Raw genomic sequence first — 21,113 nt, forward strand, 5'->3', positions numbered from 1 at the left:
TGTGTGTGTGTGTATACACACACATACATATACATATATTTATATAGTTCAGTCTAACTACTTAAATATATTTGCGGCTACTCAATGTAACTGCATCACAGGACTGCTGTGACGTGAGTGTTGCACTGAAATGTCAAAATGATAATGTTACAGTGAATATTGCACTAAAGTACAAGTTTAAATCTTACATTAAAGTTATAATATGAACATTTAGATAAGTGTACAAAAGTAACAATGCTACAATGTATGTTAGAGTAACAATGTTAACAATGCTGTTGTTGTTTTTTGGCTTTGCTGTCAGTATTCATATCAGTGTTGAGTGTTGATATGTAAACCAGTATGAAAGTATATATACTTTTATTTGGATATTTTCATGTCTGGGAAAAAATCGGGATTAAATTGGTTAAATACACTGTGAATCATTGAGAACGATGAAAAATAAAAAAAAAGTGACCCAGGAGCACCCATAGGACTTTTTTTTTGTTTGTTGCAGCTGCAGAGTCGCCTCACACACTGTGTTGAAACGTTTTAAATTTATCTGAGCCGACGGCTCTGGTGAACAGCGTGAACTTTAAATTATACCAAGCGGTCTCAGGTGTGTGGTCATTGCTTATTACAAAACCGGTGAGGCGCATCGCAGCCAGTCAAAGCCGAGAACCAGAAAATCAATTTTCCAAGCGTCAGTTAACAGCAACAACCACGAGATGGCGCTGACGGACTGTGCCGGGAGGCCGGTGGTCCCTGGGTACGGTGCGCTCTATGCGCCCCCGATGGAGCCAGCGGATTACAAACTCCAGTTAAGTGGCGCACCGTCCTCCTCCTCCACCCCATCTTTCACCCAGAGTAAACCCAGGCGGACGGAGCGCATCCTCACCGTGCTCGCCCAGTGGGAATTAGAAAGCAGCTCTGCTTGGCTGTTAGCGCCAAACCGGCTGAGCTCTGCAGTGTAGAGGATAGAGGGAAACCTATAGACAAAGAGAGTGAGGAGAGGGAGATGGGTCCGGGAGCGGTGAGGTATCCGTGATTGTCAAGTAAACGGCGGTGAAGTTCTTCGGCTCCGCTCGGGTCTTTTCTCCAGGTCATTGAGGTGAGTTTTCTCCCTGCAGGAGATAGAGCAGCCGGGATGATGCATGTCTGACAAGGTGCATGAGAGCTTTAGAGGCTATTCCAAACATCTGCACTGGACATTTTTCTGCTTTGTGCCATTAAGTGAAAGATAGGATGACATCAGATGTTTATCCTGATACAGCTGCAAGAAAAAAGTCTGCTATTGTTTAGCAGCTTATGAGACTTTCTGGCATTTATGAATTATTCTCTAAAATAAAACAGATACAAAGTCAGCCAGCAAAATGTTATTCACAGTGACTTGGGGGATTCTTTCATAGAGAAGATAAAGGAAAATACCTTATGGACTACTCTTAGAAAGCCCCTGCTTTAATTTTATTCAGCTGGAGTGCTATAAGACAAGATAAGCCCTGTGAGAGGGGAAGATCCGCTTCATTCTCCGTCCCCCTCTCCCCTCTGCTTTCTTCACTCTCACTAGCCTGCCTTTCTCCAGCTTTTCCTCTCGCCCCATCTCTCTAATCCCCCCTCTAACAACCTCTGTCTCCCTCACTCTCGCTGGTTCTCTCTGTCTGTCAGCTCTAATAACACCGACAGTTCACAACGGCAGACTGCTTCACTTGTGATACTCCTCTCTGTCTTTTCTCAGACCCAGCTGCCTTTTATGTGCCCACTCTTTCAGGGAAGCATATTGGTGTCACCAGCTGTGAATATTATTCCATATAGGGTTGCATAACATGCCACAGAGTTCTTCAGCATCTGCCTGTCCTGTAGCAGGAAGGGGATGTTAGTCATCTATGTCTGTTAATCAATATGTGACCCATCAATTACAGTGTACTTGAGTGTTACGGACCTTCCTGTGGCTGGATCATTAGTGTCACGTCTGTCACAGTCGCTTTACACACGTGAACATGTGAAGGTGAACAGTCACATACGTATACACGTTCACACACACATACACACGCACACACACACTCGAGGGGTCATAGCAATCGAGCTCTGCCATGATTGATTGTCACAGTGTGGAGAATAAGAGCTGACAGTGAGGAGCCTTGCAATGATTTTAAGAGACCTCACACCGCCCACCAATCAATCATTACTATTCTGGTTTTTGTTTGGGTGTTGTTTTGATTTACACACACGTTTCAGAGCACACACTCCACACCGCTCTTGTTGGTGAGCGTTCAGCCTCTCATTCTGCAATTTTCTCTTTTTTACAGTGGAACATTGCAATTTTCTGCAGTCGTGTTTCTTGACGTGCCCTGTGAGTGAGTGGGATGTGGACAGATTGGGTGTGTGTGTCTGTGTGTGTGTGTGGGGGGTCTCTACAGTCAGGGGTAGTACAGTCTCTAATACTTAAACAATCTTCACCAGTGCATTTGACTACTATTATTACAGTAGAGAAATGTCAAACTAAATCAGCTGTCAGCCTCTGCATAACCACTATTTGCCCCCCCCCCACCCCCCCGCCCAAGAAGCTATTACAAGATCCTGTGACGAAGCGTGACATGAAAATTCTTCGTCACCTCTGACAACGTGAAACATATGTGACAGCTACTGAGCTCTTATACATTAGCTGGAGAAATCTTCCACATCCTCCGTCACATTCAGTGTCATCTGCTGTCAACTGGAACAGACAGGCATCTGCTGCGTCCCACACACACACACACACACACACACACACACACACACACACACACACACAAAAGTACCACTGTGCAGTGGTGGTGGGGGGCACGTGGGGAAACACAACTAACTACACACCACCTACACACAGGTCTGCTGTATGTTGCGCACCTGCCCCGTGGCCCTCTGTCCATTTCTCTGTATGCGGCCCGCTCAGTGTGCTTAGCTAAAAATAATCACTACCAGCCAACACACACATGGAACATGAATTATGGAAGACGTAGGGAGAGAGAGGGAGAGAGAGGGAGGGAGAGAGAGAGACATTCAGGTCAGAGTCAGACCCAGTTCCGAGAGCTCCGCTCCCTAAGGATGATACTACTAGACCGCTGCATCAATATTCAGTTTGTACCATCCAGCACATCAGATCTGCGCTTATCCTTTAGATTGTGCTAACTGGACTTGAGGCTACCCGAGGTTTCAACCCAGTTCTCCAAATGCACTATGGGATGGGACAATAGATCCATACATTTTTAGATTCATTATACATGCAATGCAGTATTCCCAATGTAATAACAGTGCGTTTATAGCTTGGTTTAAGCATCTCCTGGCTCCTGCTTTAGAAATTGTAGGCTTGTTGGGAGGGTAGTAAAGTATTATTGATTGACGCCTCGATCTTAGCTTAGCATAAAGACAGCTAGCCTGGCTTTGTCTAAAGGTAAGAAAACTATTATTCAAACTATTCCTTTAACGGCCCTGCACACCCAACCAGATGTTCTCAGTACATCTGAATATATACATCTCTGATCAGGTTGGAGGCGGGTGGGGTCACACTGAGAACATTGTTATGTTATTCCGCTCAAACAGGTGCAGCTAAACTAAAAGGAGAGCGAGGAAGATGTCAGTCAAGCTGAGTCTGCACACACCCACGCAGTCCTGAAAAGAGCTCTGATTAAGCAGAATAATTAGAAGCACCTGTGTGGGTGGTTGATGGATGTGTGGGACCTTTAAGAACAAGAAAGTTCTCCCTTGTAACATGTTAAGTGTTACTGCCATGCGTATGTGATATTGAGCATCATTGTTCCTGTGAGATGGTTCCTACTAACACATTCCCTGGATTGAAAGGGATGCGTGATTTACTTTAGCAAGATACTAGTCGGCGTGAGAAGACAAGAACTCTCACCTTGAACAAATGAAACGCGGTTATTTTCAGCCTTTATTGTGACGATATTGTAATATACGTTATTGTAAAATGTGATTTTGGATGATTAACAGTTCATTTCACATTATCATGGGAAAACTCTGTGTCACAGCGATTAGATGCTTGACAGCATTCTATTCAGGGACTGTGAACATTATACACCCTGTAGAAACCTGATAAGAAACCTGGTGATTTATTCTGGTTACTCAGCAGAGCACACTCTGTGTGTGTGTGTGTGTGTGTGTGCGTGCGTGTGTGTGTGTGTGTGTGCACTTGTATTTGTTCTTATCTGTGCACAGTATTGGGACATACATCCAAATGACTGTCTGCACTGACATGTGTAAACACGTTATCACGTGTGTTTGTGTTTATATGGTTCTATATGTGTGTGTTTGTGTGTATTTGGGGACCTTGTCTGGTATTCAGTGGCTTCAGAGTCCTGACCTTGAACAGTTTGAGTGCTGTCTGCTTAGTCAGGGCCACTGCATCTGCCCAAGTCAAAGCAAACAACAGTTCGAATGTGCTGCAGTGCATTGGATTTCTCCATCTATCCATCTATCTATATATCTATCTAACTCTTTTATCTTTCCTCCCTCTGCTTTCAGTGTGCGATTGTGTGTTCAGCATGAGCAACATCTACGAGTCTGCAGAGGCCACGTTGGGCTTCATCAGCTCTCCGTGCCTCACCAAAGTGGAGCTGAGAGTTGCCTGCCGGGGCATCTCGGACCGCGACGCTCTCTCCAAACCCGACCCCTGCGTGGTGCTGAAGATGCAGTCACACGGCCAGTGGTTTGAGGTACGGTGACGGAGGGCGGGACGAAGGCTTGACGTGACGCATGTTTTAAAACATTCTGAGTGAGAGCTGCAGGTGTGTGAGTCTGCATGCATGTGCGTGTAGTCTGATATGTACACGCTGCATTCTGTTGCTCTATTATCTATTAAGGGTTCCATTTGAAGTGCTTTTTTTGTCACTGTGCAGCAGGCAGTATTATGGTGTAGAAACTTGGACTTTGAACCATTTCACAAACAACTTATCTGAGTTCTGTGGGTTTTTTTGTTTTGTTCTGAACTACAAAGTTGATCCAAGCTCCAGTGTCAGTTTAAGTGAAAAGAAGTCTCTCTGAGGTGACTTTATTGTAGATTTTCTACATTATTTTCATAATCCTCACCGCTTGTCCGTGACCTGACGTGCAGCAGACTGGGAGCGTAAACTTCATCTGCTCTTCAGGTTCCGTGGCAGATGATTCTTTATGAATTTCTCCGTAGGCAGCACTTGAAATTATCCGAGCGTGTCATTGGATTCATGTTTGACTAAATGATTGTGTGTAATCAAGGACCTACGCTATCAAGCAGAGCTGTGATTGTGTCTCTAACCCTCTCACACTAAATTGCGGCTTATGTTTAGTTCTAAATTATGGATGCTAATTGTCGCGGAAGGCCACAGAAATCAAAGCATGCAAGGATTAGTGTATGGATTGCATTTTATCTATCCGGATGCTTTTGTCGCCTTGAAATGGAAGGTGTGCTGCTTTTGTTTCTCTTCCCGACTTCTCCGGGACCAGTTGTCTGCCCCAATCGTTTTGATACACTGAAAATAATGAGAGCGCCAAACTCCTTTTCTCCTGGAATCATGGGCGGTTTTAGGGCTCATTGTACTCAATAACAAATCTCAAATAGATGGAGGCAAAATCATCCTAGAAGAGATTTTTTTTAGCACTTGAAAAATGTAAGAGGAAAGGGAAGTGAAATGCTAGTAAATGTTCCACTTGCTCAAGACCCAACCTGCTCTTTCAGGGCTTTGAGAAACCTCTTATTCCCATTGAAGTCTCACCGGTGGCGCTGGCGCATGTATTAGTTGAACTTTGGAAAAACGCAGCATGGGGGAAGAGATCAGTCTAGAGGAATTTTATCCGTCTTCTTATCTTATGCCCTTTTTTTCTGGGAAAGACAGACATATGCCGCTGAATTGTCCTTTTAAATATGTACGTACACACACCCACGCATGCACAGTGCTACAGTGACCCACGCTAGCAGACGTTTGTACGCGTACATGGTTTCGCACACATGCTGCTCGTTTACTGGCACAGGTGCGAGCTCTACTCACACACACACACACACACAGACACACATACACACACACACACACACACACACACACACACACAGTTTCCACAGGGGCTCAAGATCAAGTGCTCAGAAAGTAGTGCAGCATTACTCTGTCTTTGGAGACTCCACAAAAAGCTAATTTGCACCATAAACTGGTGTGCATGTGTGCACGTGTGCATGTGCGTGTGTGTGTGTGTGTGTTTGTGTGTGTGTGTGTGTGCCTCTTTGTGGGAGTGTGGAAATTTACAAATGTTACCGCTACCCATCAGATTCAGAGTCTCTTAATTGGATAATTGCAGAGAGGGAGTGTTCAAGCCACTGTTTGTGTGTGCGAGTGTGTGTGTGTGTGTGTGTGTGTATGTGTGTGTGTGTGTGTGTGTGTGTGTGTTTGTGCATTTATGTGTTCTTTTTGCTTTAATGAGATGCCAGCCTATTGAGGTAAGTGTCAGAAAAAGGCCAAATCTGTTTGTGTGTGTTTGTTGTGTCTTCTGGTGTGCCATTCACTTTTGAGTCTACTCAAAAGTGTGTGTGTGTGTGTGTCTGTGCCAAAGGGTTATCAACAATAAAAGGGACCCAGTCGTTGCTGCTAGTGTTGGATATTTTTGTTGGCAGCTCTGAGACAGACCTTTGTTCGGCTTTCTATTCCTTTCTGTGTCAGGCAGTTAGAGAGAAGAAAATGCGAGATCAATGTTGCAACTATAGTCACTTCTCTGTGTCGTCAAACACCCTGTGTGATTTTAGCTATCAAGAAAAATCCATATTCCCAATTCTCAACTTGATAAGTGTAAACAATGTGGTAATGGCTATTTGTGCTGATTGCTGCAGTGCTGAAAAGTCTGCTGAGGTTCACAATCAATGTGCAGTGGCAGTGCGTCGGTTGTTGAATGAAATCTTCATACCTCAGTCCGCTTTGTCCATAAAAGAACTCTATTCAAAGTGAAGCTGACAAGAATGAAAGAGCAGTTTTATGAAACAGCTGCTGTCTCTCGTTATTTGAAAAAAACATAAAATGATATGAAAATATTGACTCCTCGCGTCTGTATAACACAAGAATAGCATAAGGTTTAGTTGTTTGTTATTAGATGTGTTGATCAATATGTATGAAGGTGGTCTTACAAATGGTCATGAACTAGTAAGTAAATGACAATAATTAATTAGAGTTTATAGATTAATGAATCAATATGTAAAAAAATGAATTCCATCATAAAACTATTTATTATTTTCTATCTCATTGGACATTGGAAAAAACATTAAATAGCTTGATAGATGTAGAAATCAATAATGGAATTTTTAAAATCAATTTGACAGTATCATTTATAAATTAATGTTTGATGCTGGTCCATTTACCAAATCTCCTATCACGTGTCATGTATCATGTGATCCTCTGGGCTTTTTGCTTGGGCAAAACTGAGAACATTGAAAATTGAGTCTTTTAGATTCCAAAAAGTCCTTGACTTCAAGGGTACCTAACCTAGTTGTATGTGTTGTGTGTGTGTGTGTGTGTGTGTGTGTGTGTGTGTGTGTGTGTATGTTTGTGTGCGTGTGTCCATGCACTCCTGCCTCTGTGCACGTGTTTTTGCAGGTTGACCGTACAGAGGTGATTCGTAGCAGCAGCAGCCCAGTCTTCTCCAAGATCTTCCTGGTGGATTACTACTTTGAGGAGGTGCAGAGGCTCCGCTTTGAACTTCATGACATCAGCTCTGGCAACAATGGCCTCCGTGATGCTGACTTCCTGGGAGCCATGGAGTGCACCTTAGGACAGGTCAGTCATATGTGGGTCATAGGAAGGAAACATGCAGATTAGTTAAGAAGAGTGAGAATCAGAAGAAATAAAAGGTGTGATTCTCCTGGACACTCACTGTAATCTTTCACATGTGATTAATATCACTGTTGGATGTTACACTCGCCATGTCTCCCTCCATTGTACACTGTTCAATATAACATACATCTCCTAGCACTCAGGCTTATAGGACTGAATATGAAACAGCGTGTTTGGCAGGCCACTGCACAAGCTAAGTGGTGCTTGTGAGTGAAGTTTAGAGTTCACATGTTGAGCATCTGCACACGTTACAGTGAGTTCACTGTAAGAACCACAAATGCGTATGATGAGCGTATGCTCGTGCAGGTGAATGCATGGCAGGAAGGCATTTGTGTGCATCAGTGCAGCCAACAAATTGCATGTAACCAGTGTATCACATACAGCGGGTGTTATGTTTAGCTTTGTAGAACATGCATGCATGAATGCAGCCTGAGTGTGAGGACTGGAGAGTGTAATCCTTTGTAAGGTGCATTGAGCTTGCTGGGATATTAAATGTATGTATCAGTAAATGTGTAGTTTAATCGGGGTGAGAGAGCAACTTTAAGATTAGAGAGGCCAACTTTAGCCGTGGGTGGAATCCTAATGTGATCTTTTCACTTGAGGTCGGCTACTGTCACTATTTGCATTTACACTGAGCTTTCACTGTCCTTGAGCCCTTAGTTACATAAAGCCCTGAGGGTGCTTCAAACTGTTTTTTCAAAGCATGTACATGTGCATATGCTAATAAATACATCCTTCTTCCTCCCTTAATGGTGTTGTTTGCCCTTAATGATCTTGCTGTAATCAATATTTAAAGATTTGCTTTATTCATGTGCTTCATAAATATCCCAGATCATTTAAAAAGGAACATTGTAATTGCGTGACACTCATTAGCACGTTGAGTAAGTTGATTTCAGGAAATTAGCAGTTAAGTCACACTGAGTGGAAGGGAAAGCGAAAGCAGAGACTCGAAAAAGTCCCTGTTTCTGCTTCTCTTTGTCAGAGACGCTATCAGCAACATAAAGCTGGTGGATTTACAATAGTTGGGAGAACTGACATAATTGACATGGAGGAAGAGGATTGTGAAAGTGCGAGCCAGGGAGGTTTACTGGAATGAGATAACATGCTGCCAACGTTCTGGATGCCGCCTCTTATCCAGAGCATTGTTAAGAAAAAAGACAGCATTATATCAGCGCTGTATGAGAAGCTGAGTGAGTGATAGCAACTGATCAGTTAATATAAATCCACTATTGTGAAAATTGAAGTTGATAACAGAGAAGCTGTGATAAAGCCACAGAGAATTATCCCCTCAGCTCCACACCGCTTTATTGTGCCTTTCAACTCATTGTTTCGATCAGCTGGTGGCCATATTTGAGCATTTAGAAGCTGAGGAGCCAGATATCTTTCTCAGGAGCTAGTGGAGAGACTATGTGAGTTACACTCATTTTGTAGCCAAGGACGCGGCTCCAGATGAATGCTAATGCAGCTCCATGTCCGCTGGATGTGGCAACCTCATTTTAAGTCAGCTATATCAACTTAAAAGCAGCATGTAGCACTTACAAATGTGCTTCTGCTGCCTCCAAGTGGCCACGAAAGAAATGATTGCAGATTTGAATAACGTTTAAAACAAGGAATTTTTCCTCTGTTTTACCTTGTAATGATGTTTGATTTTAAAATTAATATATTTAAAGCTTCCACCAACTGATTTTTACATCAGAACTGAACACAAAAACACTCAGATCTGTGCACTGTATGTATACATACAAGCTTCCAGTCATAGAGCTTCTTTACGCTAAGTAGAAGAACGTAAGTGTATATATAGGCACTCCAGTAATTATCCTCCAGTGCGAAACACCTGCATATGAATCACTTTTGCTCTTTGGATCAAATGACTCCCTGTAATTTTAATGAATTTTTAGCCCTGCTGATCTCACTGAGACCACCAGCATGTCCAACTGTTTGCAGCTGCCAGGTGCTTTAAGCTCATAGTTTCGGTTCATATGTGCATGTGGTTGACACTCAGTGGATCTCACCTGCCTCCCCATGTTAACCTGAGCAGCCAGTCTCAAAGCTCATGTGGTCCAACACCTGGCCAGCTCAAAATAGTAGTGGGTGAGAAGCGTCAAGGAGCTGGCAGATCAAAGCAATGATACAACACCATGGGAAATTGCATTTGGCAGGTACTGATAAAGGTGACTCCACCATGCTGCTTTACTTCCATTGGATGTGTTAGTAGGCAGCCGTACGCTAACAGTGGCGATACCGGGGTGAAACCAGCAGGGCAAGCTGCCCCTCTGAGGGGAAACACTGCGAGATGTGAGCTGATTTCGTGGAGTCTGTTTGTTTCAGATCGTCTCTCAGAGGAAACTGACCAAAGCTCTACTCAAGCAGGGAAACACTGCTGGAAAGTCTTCAATAACGGTATGACACTGTTTCAGCCCACCACTTACACACACGCAAACCCCGCACGCACCACTTTGTGCACTCAGACTCTCTGAAGATAATTAATTTGATGATGTTGCCAGTTCAATCTGCTCTGTTCCTCATTTCCATCTCATTTTCTCTCACCTTCTTCTCCCACCTCTCTGTGTGTCTCCCCCTCCTCCTTTTCTTCCCTCTCACCCCACCCCCCACACCCCTCCAAAGGTGACAGCAGAGGAATTGTCTGGCAATGACGATTACGTTGAACTCTCCTTCAGCGCTCGCAAGTTAGACGACAAGGTTCGTGTGCGCCTCCAAAAACACTGAAAGTGTGTGGTTTTCCTGTAAATTTGAGCAGCATTAATATTCAGAGATATGAGTTAGTCTGTGTGTGCGCACAGTCAGGCAGGTTTATGTGTGTGTGTGTGTGTGTGTGTGTGTGTGTGAAGAAGTATGTGGGTGGATGGCTGTGGGATTTCATGAAGAAGCAACTCACACACAATGCACAGGAGTGCAATCTGGCATTAGAGGAGGCCTGCTGAGATAGGTGGGCACCTTCCCCCTGACTCCACAATAGCCCCCTCCTATCTCACCCACCCCACCACACACACAGATAACTATATTAATTTTCAGCCTCCACGCGCACACACATACACGCACGGCCACGGATGACTAATCCAAACAAGTTGTGCCTTAGGGGGAAAGATGGAAGAAAGCATGGGAGGGGTGGATAAATTGGAGAGCACAGGAGAGGGATGGGTGGAAGAAACAAGGAAGAAAGGGAGAAAACTGGGGTGAAATAACAATTCTGTTATTATATGAATGATTTATGGTGATCAAAGGCAGTTCTGAGGCAATGCCTTACGTGCGTGTTTTCCCTCTGAAGGATTTTTTCAGCAAATCAGACCCTTTCCTGGAGATCTTTAGAATAAACAATGACGGGACCGAGTCGCTCGTCCACAGAACTGAGGTAAGCACAAGCACACACAAACACACACGTGCGTTACGCGGCGTAAGATGTGTTATTTACCGCTTCATGCCTGCGATTAACAAAAACTGTGATGTTGTGTGCACTGTACGTTGAAGACGGTCATGAACAACCTGAGCCCGGTTTGGAAATCCTTCAAAGTTTCCTTGAACACACTCTGCAGTGGTGACCATGACAGGGAGCTAAAGGTGAGTCTGAACTGTAACTACTTTTCTGCAGGTCAGAGTAATAGCGGCATCATTTTATTTAACCTTAATCTGCAACAGTCTGAGCGCCTCGGCCACAGCACCCTTCGTTGTTTGAGTGCCCCCAGGGATACACGTGCTTATTTAGAGGTAAAGGCCAAACATCACCTGAAGGCCCGCGGGTGTTTCTTTGCAAGGTGTCTTTTTTGTGCAGCATACAAATGATGAGATTTGTAAAGCACAAGCATTGCCAAAATCCCACATAGCCTCAAGTATGCAACTGAATCAAACCAAGTCACAAAGCGCCCTCAACCGTCTCCTCCCATTTTCTTCTCCAGGAGTTGAGTTCAGGTCATGTGCCGCCTTTCCTGATGTCAAAGTGATATTTAAAGAGCCGGACGGGTGTGAAAGAGCTCAGCGGTCGTCCTAAACTCTCACCTTTACTTGCCGGAATAGATCTGCGCGTGCGCGTCTGTGTGTGTGTGCGTATGTGTGAAAGTGGTGGCCGCACATCAGCTCCAAACAGTAATTCTTTCCCATGAATAAACATGAGCTTGTTCATTAAATATTCAAAGGCGTCTTAACTCTGCATGGCTCCTGACGGCAGGAGAAAGGGCTCGCACACTCGCGCTCACAGGCGCACACACAGGCACACGCGCCACACATCGGCTATGGTTTCCAGGGCTACCTGTTTGAAGCGTCAGAGCAATAGTGAGAAATGGCAGGGCAGAGATTTCTATTCAGACCAGTGCTTCCTTTTCACCGGGCTCTTAACTGACCAATGCATAAATGCATAACCCTCCTCTGCAGAGTCTGTCTGTCTCCCCCTTTGTATGTTTCCCTCTCTGGTTCTCAGCCTCTCCACTTTTCTTGCCGTCCCTCTGTTCCTCCCCCCTCTTTCTCTGTCTCACTCTCCGTCCTACAGTTAGTATTCAGTGAATGGAACGGAGGTTCTTCATTTTTTCATTACTCTCCCGCACAGCTCGCAGCAACTTGAAGTGGAAGCAAGGCTGCAAAAGCCAGCGCACGCTCCCTCACATGCAGAAACGACAGACGGACACGCACGTGAACCACAAATGATCACACGCGCACACACACAGGCAAAAAAAGCTGGCACTCAGCAGCTTAAGTGGGGGACAGGAAATAAGGGGATTACTGACGGTCATTGTTTTCAATCAAGCGCTGTTGGATTGGTTCCGATCACTTGTTGTGGGTGACCTCAGGCAAGAAGGTCACAAGGCTCAAGAGCAAAATTACTCATTCAAAGCCATTAAAGCTTGAAGCATTTTTGTCTGTGTGTGTGTGTCAACATATGTCTCTATTGGCCAACTTTATTGAATATTATTGATTGTACAATCTCTGCAGGGCGGTCCATATATTGGTGCCTTTTGTCACCTTTTGAAATGGTGGGATTGTTTCGTTATCATGTGCTAAGCCTTGGCCCCCTGACCTGCACTTTTCACTGGTGATTGAGGCCATTTTTCTTGTCTAGTAGCTCCTCTGAGACAAAAAAAACTATTACGCCTAAACACACACACAAACGCACACACACACACACACACACACACACACACACACAAAGCTGTCTCTTAAGCCACGTCCCTCTCAGCATCCTCAGATTAATATTTCACCGCTCTATTGCCCCCCCACCAACACCGCCTTATCAATCATTCAGCATGGCATTTCCCTGCATGCCATGCGTGCGTGTGTGCGCGCGTGCGTTTAGGCGAGAGTGTTGCAGCTACGCTCTAACCGAATGGCTGTGTGCGATTGTGTATGTTCTCAGTGCACAGTTTGGGACTGGGACTCTAACGGCAAACATGACTTTATTGGGGAGTTTCAGACCACCTTTAAGGAGGTGCGAGCAGAGCAGGAGGGCAAACAGGTAAGCACAAACACACGCAAGTGCAAATTTCCACACACGGCCATCTGAATAAATTGATGGATGTTCTGTTTTGAGCCCACATGCGATCCTCCCGTCCTCGCACCGCACCCAAAGCTGCACCAGCATTAACATTAAATATGTGTGTGTTTGTCTAGATTCAGTGGGAGTGCATCAACCCTAAATACCAGTTGAAGAAGAAGAATTACAGAAACTCTGGTGTGGTCATCCTCAACCACTGTAAGGTAAATATCCTTCTCCTTCCTGCAGTCCCTCCCTGTTTGAGTCACACGTCAATAGGGCTGCAAATAATGACTACTTTTTAAAGTTTCCCTGTGGAGTTTTCTGAGAAATCAACAAAATTCATGTTTATATTCAGCGTTTCTCACCAAAGCACACAGCTTGTTTCCTTGTGGCGTATCAAACAAATTGAATTCTCCATTCATTCAACATTTGCAAATTATTTTTAATCCTGCACGCCCATGTTTGCTTGCTAGCAGCCTTCTTCTTCTCTGCCTTCATTGACACATTTCTACACTTCCTGCTGTATTACTGTCACCAACTGTCAATTAAGGGAGTGGTGTGAAACGAGTGGCAGTGACGTGTGTCACGTTGTGTGTGTGTGTGTGTGTGTGCATCCTCAGGCACGACCCACTTCTTAAATTATCTGCTCCACAGCGCTACTAGTGGTCAAAAAACTGCACACGGTGCCTTTAATGTTTTGTTGATTAGTCGTTTGCTGTTTAAATGTCAGATTACCATGAAAAATACCCATCATACCATTTCCCAGAGCCCAAGGTGACACCTTCAAATAGACTGTTTTGTTCAACCAATATTAAATTTGCAAGGAAATCAAACAATGACAAGCAGCAAATGCTCGTATTTGAGAAGCTGGAACCAGTAAATAGTTGGCATTTTTGCTTCAGCTGCATCGACAGCCACATCCACCTCGTTCAGCTTTTATCATATTGCATCTTAAATTTCTCCATCTCCCCCCTGACAGATCATCAAAATGTATTCCTTCCTGGATTACATCATGGGAGGCTGCCAAATTCAGTTCACAGTGAGTTTTGTCACATATAATCTCCTCAGTATTAGCAGCAGCATGTCGTCGTTCGTGCCTACTCACGCTGCCTGAGCGCATGCATGTGTGTCTTGCTGTCCCAGGTGGCGATAGACTTCACAGCGTCCAATGGGGATCCCAGAAACAGCTGCTCCCTCCACTACATCCACCCCTACCAGCCCAACGAGTACCTCAAAGCGCTGGTGGCGGTAGGGGAGATCTGCCAAGACTATGACAGGTAGAGCTCACTCCATCAATCATCGTTTAGCTAATGCCGACACACATTCAAACACACACATGCAAACACACGCTAGATTCACCCTCTGAGGACCAAATCATTTGATGAAAGTGTGCATGAAGAGATTTCCACGTGTTCTTCATATAAAAAGTTGCATAAATCTCAAAGCCTTCATCCATCACTTATGTTTTCTCTCCGATTCTCTCTTTCTCCAGCGATAAAATGTTCCCTGCGTTTGGTTTTGGAGCTCTGATACCACCTGACTTCAAGGTAGGACACGCTGGATGAGTGTACGTGTGTTTTTGCAGTTGCAGGGGGAGCTCTGGCTACTTAAGATTTTAGATCCCGTCCAGGAGGCACAGCTTGCTTTTGATCAACATGAAAAGAGAATGCATCTGTCAACCAAAATTGGACTAACATGTTCTGCTGAGTGTTTGGTTTGACGTGGCGGGTAAGAGGCTCTGTGTTCTCTGCCCCACATGAAGGTTTCGCACGATTTCGCCGTGAACTTTGATGAGGACAATCCTGAATGTGCTGGTGAGCTATCAAACACACTTGACTCCTCGACTCACAGAAATCATCACATTCATACATCACAGGACCAGAGCAATCCTCCAGTATCGCTACTGCATGCCTCTCATCTCTCCCTCGCTGTCAGGCCCATATTTCTTCCTCTATATCTGCCCCCTCCCTCCGTTAATTCCTCTCACACATATGAACACACACTGGCATGCACACACACACAGCTGGGAGAATTGTCGCTGTGCTGCAGGAAATATTTCCGGCTCTAAGATACAGAGAAAAACAACACTAATCTGTATGTGTGAAATGGGCTTCTGTGCTGCTCTCCCCACGTAGCTGCGTTCCTGCCGTGAAGGTGTGTGTGTGTGTGTGTGTGTGTGTGTCCTATACAGGAATGAAAAATGCCCAGTCACGTCGGAATGCAATCACATGTGCAGAGTCTGACGTGTTTTAGCAGATACTTTTGCAAGTACGAGAACTTTGACTTGGCGAGGTCAGCAAAGTGCACTGCAACACACAGGCAGACAGTAAACAAGCAGCAAAATAACCTGTGTGTGTGTGTGTGTGTGTGTGTGTGTGTGCGTGCGTGTGCTGCAGGGATCCAAGGCGTGGTGGAGGCCTACCAGAATTGCCTCCCCAAGATCCAGCTGTACGGGCCCACCAACATAGCCCCAATCATCCAGAAGGTGGCCTCGTCCGCCTCCGAGGAGATGCACACCAAAGAGGCCATGGTGAGAGAGAGAATGAGAAAGTCTGGACCGTTTTATTTGTGTCGTTGTGAATGTTGCAATTTGCACTGGTGGACAGGGAGACAAGGGGAGACAAATAGCTGTGACACAAAGTGAGACATCAGTGGAGGATAAAGATGGGACAAGAAGAGGCAAAAGAGATGAATTGAAATGCGGGAGGGGGTGATTGATATTAATTTAATTCCAGTCATAAATTTTACAGCACAAATTCCTCTCTGCCTTAATGCCTCCCGCTTCTCTCTGGCTCTCCAGTGGATTAGAATGAGTTTTATTCAAATTAGCCCCTGAAAAGAAGCCACTTTTAAAACATAAAATTCATCGAACATCTATTCCTCCTTCCCCACATCCTCCTCCCTCCCACCCACAAATTTCTCCCCCGTCCCACCAGGAATACTTCATCCTGCTGATCCTGACAGATGGCGTCATCACCGACATGGCGGACACGCGAGAGGCCATCGTGCACGCCTCCCACCTGCCCATGTCCGTCATCATCGTCGGCGTGGGCAACGCAGACTTCACGGACATGCAAATACTGGACGGGGACGACGGGATCCTTCGTTCACCGAAGGGCGAGCCGGTCCTCCGTGACATCGTCCAGTTTGTCCCCTTCAAGGATTTCAAACACGTGGGTGGCGGTTGGGAGGAGGGGTAAAGGGCGAGGGATACAAGTCTTGAATTTTTGGAAAGATCACAGAACTAATTCTCAAGGGAAGTCCGACAGCATCAAGACATACACAAATGAGGCACAATGTAAGAATGCAGAAGGACGGATTTCTGCACTAGGTGCTGTTTTTCACCTATTTTTGTACCTTGTGTTTCTACTTCTTCACAGCAAGCATAAGTGTAGTGGATACCACAAAACTTCAGAGCTCTCTCAAGCTGGGGAACAACATTAAAGAGAATAAGAAATTCGAGGTCTAGAGTATCTAGTCATGAAGGGTTAAGAAATTTCATATCAGGGCCACAAGCTTAAAACAACGGCTCTAAGTGGGGCTAAGTATCGCTTTAAGTGTTTCAATACCGTTGCCAGTGCAGCACCTGAGGTTATTTTTCCGCTTTTCTACAAACCTCCTTTTCTCTTCCTTTGTTGAAACCAGAAAAATGATGGTGAAGAGCAGCGGCAGGCTAATAGCGGCCTGTGGGTTAGATCTTTTTTTATTCTTAAAACTGCGACATGCTCTACTGTAGATAACGCACACACACACGGCTCGCAAGCATGCAACCCGTGGCTGCTGTGCCTCGTTCAGCACCAGGCTGCATGAACGGCGTGTGGTGGAGACATGAGGTAGAGTAATCTTAAAGATACAATCCACTTTTTAACTCGCACTCACAGTTATTCTGTAATGGCCACTTGCTGCTGTTCAGCAAACTTACACAGGATAGATTTTAAATGGAAAAATAACCCCTTGAGTTCGAACACATTTTTAATTCCTCGGCTGTAGCCTAGGTCCCTAACAGATTTAGGTCTCACAAGCACAAATAGGTGTCACTTGACATGCTGGAGACTTTTTTTTAAAAGATGATAGCAACAACAACATTTTAATTCAAGCATAAACCAAGTAGCTTTAACGTCTGCCGCTGGATGCAGTCCCAAAACTAACCAACACATCAAAACACTGTAGAGGCCTGTATTTCCACCATCCTGTGAAATTTTGTCTGCCAAATGAACACGCTCCAAAACTTAATTGCTGAACTGTGATTTAGAGGAAATGTGTGCAAATGTGTGATCAAAGTAAACAGACTCAGAAACGTTAGATTCCAGTTTTCAAACCTCAACTGATTTCAGTACTCAGTGCTGCAGAGTTAAGTATTTTTTTCAGTTACTCAAAAAGTATCCACTTAGGGCAAGTGACGGCATTTAGAAAGTTCCACTTCAGCAGTATCTGTGTGTCTGTGTGTGTGTGTGTGTGTGTGTGTCGGGTGGGTGGCACGCAGTGCTGCATCAGGGGGTAACGTGTGTAAATGTGTGGGTGTAATATGCTTGGTGGACTCGTCAAAACGCATCAGCTATCTCCTCCTGTGTTTGTGTGTGTCTCTCTCTGGTGGCATTAATTTTTTCCTGGCTTTGACAGAGTCTGTTTGGCTGGGGCTGCAATGGTGAGTCAGGTCTGTGACAGGTTGAGAAATCAACCAATTACCTCCCAGCTAAACAGAAAGAGAGGGGGGAGAATGCAGGACGGAATTGGAAAGTATAGTTTACCCAAAAGTACACAGAGAGAGTCAGAGAGGAGAGGTGAAGAATAAATCTGGAGGAACCAGAGGAGGAGGGCGGAGGGAGAGAGGCAGCGCCCAGTGGCGGCGGCGGTGTTGGAAGGGGGTCAACGGGAGACCGGAGCTAAAGACAAAAGGGAGCGAGGGAGTGTGTGACAGAGGTGGAGAGGTGATTTTCTGCTCTGTCGTTTCTTTTCAGAAGGGATTAGCAGGACGGAGCTGCTGTGTGACAGGCAGAGAGGGGGATAACAGGTAGATAGGAGCAGAGAGAGGAAGAAGGAGGGTGGAAATGAGAGGGGGGGTCGCGGTGGGTGCACTTTGATGATGCATTGTCTCAGGGAATTATGTGAGACGGAGTACGACAGACTCTCTGACTTTGAGGATTCAGATGTGTGTGTGGTGTGGGAGTATGTGAGTGCATGGAGACAAGTGGCTGTCCTGTACGTGTGTGTGATTACAGTATGTGTTTGTGCGTGCGTGTGTGTGTCTGTGTGTGTGTGTATAGGAATGTTTTCCCTCTTTTTTCCAGTCCTGAGTATAAGTATAGTTTTTAGTCTTTTTGTATTATCTCAATATTTTGCACTTTTACTGTGCATTTAAAATGGATGGATTACTGTTAATTCAATTCATCATCATTTCGAAATCTAGAGAACATAATAGCTCAGAATTGAAGATATCATAATAAACACTCAGCTGGGATGAGATATAGACTACAAGGCTAATATGATTTAAATTTTACAACATGCATCCTAGCTATGAATGGCTCCCATTAATAATGTCAAGAAAAGGGTTAATCTATTGGTTTTAATTCAGTGCAGACGTTTCCAACACAGTTTTAAAATGCAGTAGTCCCTGTTAGGAAAACATACCTTTTCCATGAAGTGGTGAGCCTTAAGTTTTGTCAATGCACCAAAATAGGAGCTGGACTTTTTGAAATAATAGCAAAATCCATCGAGCTAGGACAACTGGACAACTTAGCATTGCCTCATACAGCATAAACTGCACCAATAGCTAAAGCACATAATCACAGTGTAAAGAGTCGTCTTTCATGCATGTTTTTTCTCTTTATAAATAGACAAGATCTGATGCGTTTCTTTTCCTTGAGCACATACAAGCATATAGAACCCAAGCCAAGGTACTACGGGGCAAATACGTGAAAGCGGGGATGTTGTGAGGTTGTCAAATGAGCTTGTCTGATCACATCGGCCTCACTGGTCCAGACCTTTGACAGCATCTGGCCCAAAAGTAAATTCTAGCATTGTCAAGTCACGCATGACCGGTGAAGTGTGTGCGTTTGTGACCTCTCTCCTCCTCTCTCTGTCTGTGTGTGTGTTTCTAGGCTTCCCCAGCCGCACTGGCTAAGAGTGTTTTGGCAGAAGTTCCGAACCAGGTGGTGGATTACTACAACGCTAAAGGCATCAAACCCAAGTGCATGTCAGACTTCGAATCCACAAGAACCTTCAGCCCCTGACGATGGAATACATGCAGACATACACCCAAATACACACACACATATATATATAACATATATATACTTTATGTACTGTATAATACATATACACATTGCAAAAGCACAAGCACACATGCACACAAACATGTACACATAACCATACTACATACAGTAGTCTAGCTCAGAGAATTAGCTCGTTCTGGTGAAACAATTTGAACTATTCCATTGATTACTATTGCATGTTTGGCCACAGTGGCATCACCTGGGAAATTATTACTATCTACTGTACATCTGAAAGATGTTTATAGAAATAAGAGCCGTCTTCTGAACCAGCATGCAGACTCAGACAATAGCCCACCCAAAAAAAGAATGACACTCCTACCTTATTCAGATAACTAGCAAGTACATAGGCCAAAAGATTTGTGGATAGGAAAGCCAAAATATGTGATTGCATAGCTGGAAATGCTTAGAATTAGCATTGCAAATGTTATTTATGGAATTGGTAGTGCCCCTGTTAGTGTACTGCATAAATGCATGCATAATTCAGCTCCTGCTAATATCCAATCTCCAGTAGCTGCTTGCTAGTTATGAAATAAAGTATCTCTGTCATTTGAGTGACATTCAGGGTTGTATTGGGTGTTTTGGGTTCTTTTCTACAGATTTTGTTGGAGATTTTGCTAAATGGAAATGAACAGAATAATTGTAATAATTTCTTATTAACCTTCTTACATTGTAAAGAGTTTGGGGAGGATAGCAAAGCGTGTGTGGTAGACACTCATCTGTGAGCTGAAAACTGTTTTTTTTCTGTATTCTGCATGTTGATTATAATAAAGACACTTTGGTTTTCTCATTTTAGCGTGATCTGAAGTTTGTGTGCACGTGTTAATCATGTTGTATTTTTTGTTCTCACACCATCACAAAAGGTGGTTTACCTCTGTTTTGGGGACAAAAAGCTGGTCACCACAAGGCAAACCATAAAATTTTCGATTGAGACTTGCTCCTTGGTAAATGTTAGAGTTAGATTTGGGTTTAGACATGTAGTGATATGGCCACGGTAAGATTAAGTCTCCAAGGAATTTATGTAAAAAAAATGTACTTTCCCAATTGACAAAAGCAGCGTTGCCTGTGTGTGTTCAGACATGCAATTAGGAGGTATAAAAAATAACAATGGCAGAGCAGGTGGCTGTTTATTAGTTGATTTAGTTTCCTCTGCCCCACAAGCTTCTGTCTCTCTGTTTACCACTGAATATGCAGACTATTTGTAAATGCACATCTCTCACGGACAGCCCTGCCTTGTTGTTGAGTGAACCAGCTTCCCACAGTTACCCAGACAGACATTAAAATGCAAGAATAAATTATCTCACTAATCTCCATTAATTAAGGCCAACCAAAGTTGGGCTGTCCTGAGAGTACACTCCATACATGCCTCAGTCTCTGGCAGATCAGTATTCAAGGCATGAGCATCCTGATATCTCTTTCAAAGACCACCCACATCTGAAGAGTTAGACATGGACAGAGACTGAGAAATCAGCTGTGTAAAGGCTGAGAGAAACCAAGGAAAAATCATGCTACACCCTCTCTTCTATTCGGTTCTGTCCTGTTACATAACATATT

At 44.3% G+C, this 21,113-nt stretch overlaps 1 protein-coding gene across 1 annotated transcript; it reads left to right on the forward strand.

The window, feature by feature from the left end:
• Nucleotides 1-704: 704 nt before the first annotated feature.
• cpne4b (copine IVb) lies at nucleotides 705-19,520 on the forward strand. The gene is made up of 16 exons (XM_041955974.1): nucleotides 705-843; nucleotides 4,492-4,682; nucleotides 7,575-7,754; nucleotides 10,140-10,211; nucleotides 10,437-10,511; nucleotides 11,098-11,181; nucleotides 11,298-11,387; nucleotides 13,171-13,269; nucleotides 13,425-13,511; nucleotides 14,270-14,329; nucleotides 14,434-14,567; nucleotides 14,783-14,837; nucleotides 15,053-15,104; nucleotides 15,687-15,820; nucleotides 16,227-16,463; nucleotides 19,389-19,520. Exons 1-16 carry the CDS (start codon nucleotides 705-707, stop codon nucleotides 19,518-19,520), a joined length of 1,821 nt encoding a protein of 606 aa, XP_041811908.1.
• Nucleotides 19,521-21,113: the final 1,593 nt, after the last annotated feature.

Source organism: Chelmon rostratus, chromosome 16 (genome assembly GCF_017976325.1).
Source record: "Chelmon rostratus isolate fCheRos1 chromosome 16, fCheRos1.pri, whole genome shotgun sequence".
Classification (NCBI taxonomy): domain Eukaryota; kingdom Metazoa; phylum Chordata; class Actinopteri; order Chaetodontiformes; family Chaetodontidae; genus Chelmon; species Chelmon rostratus.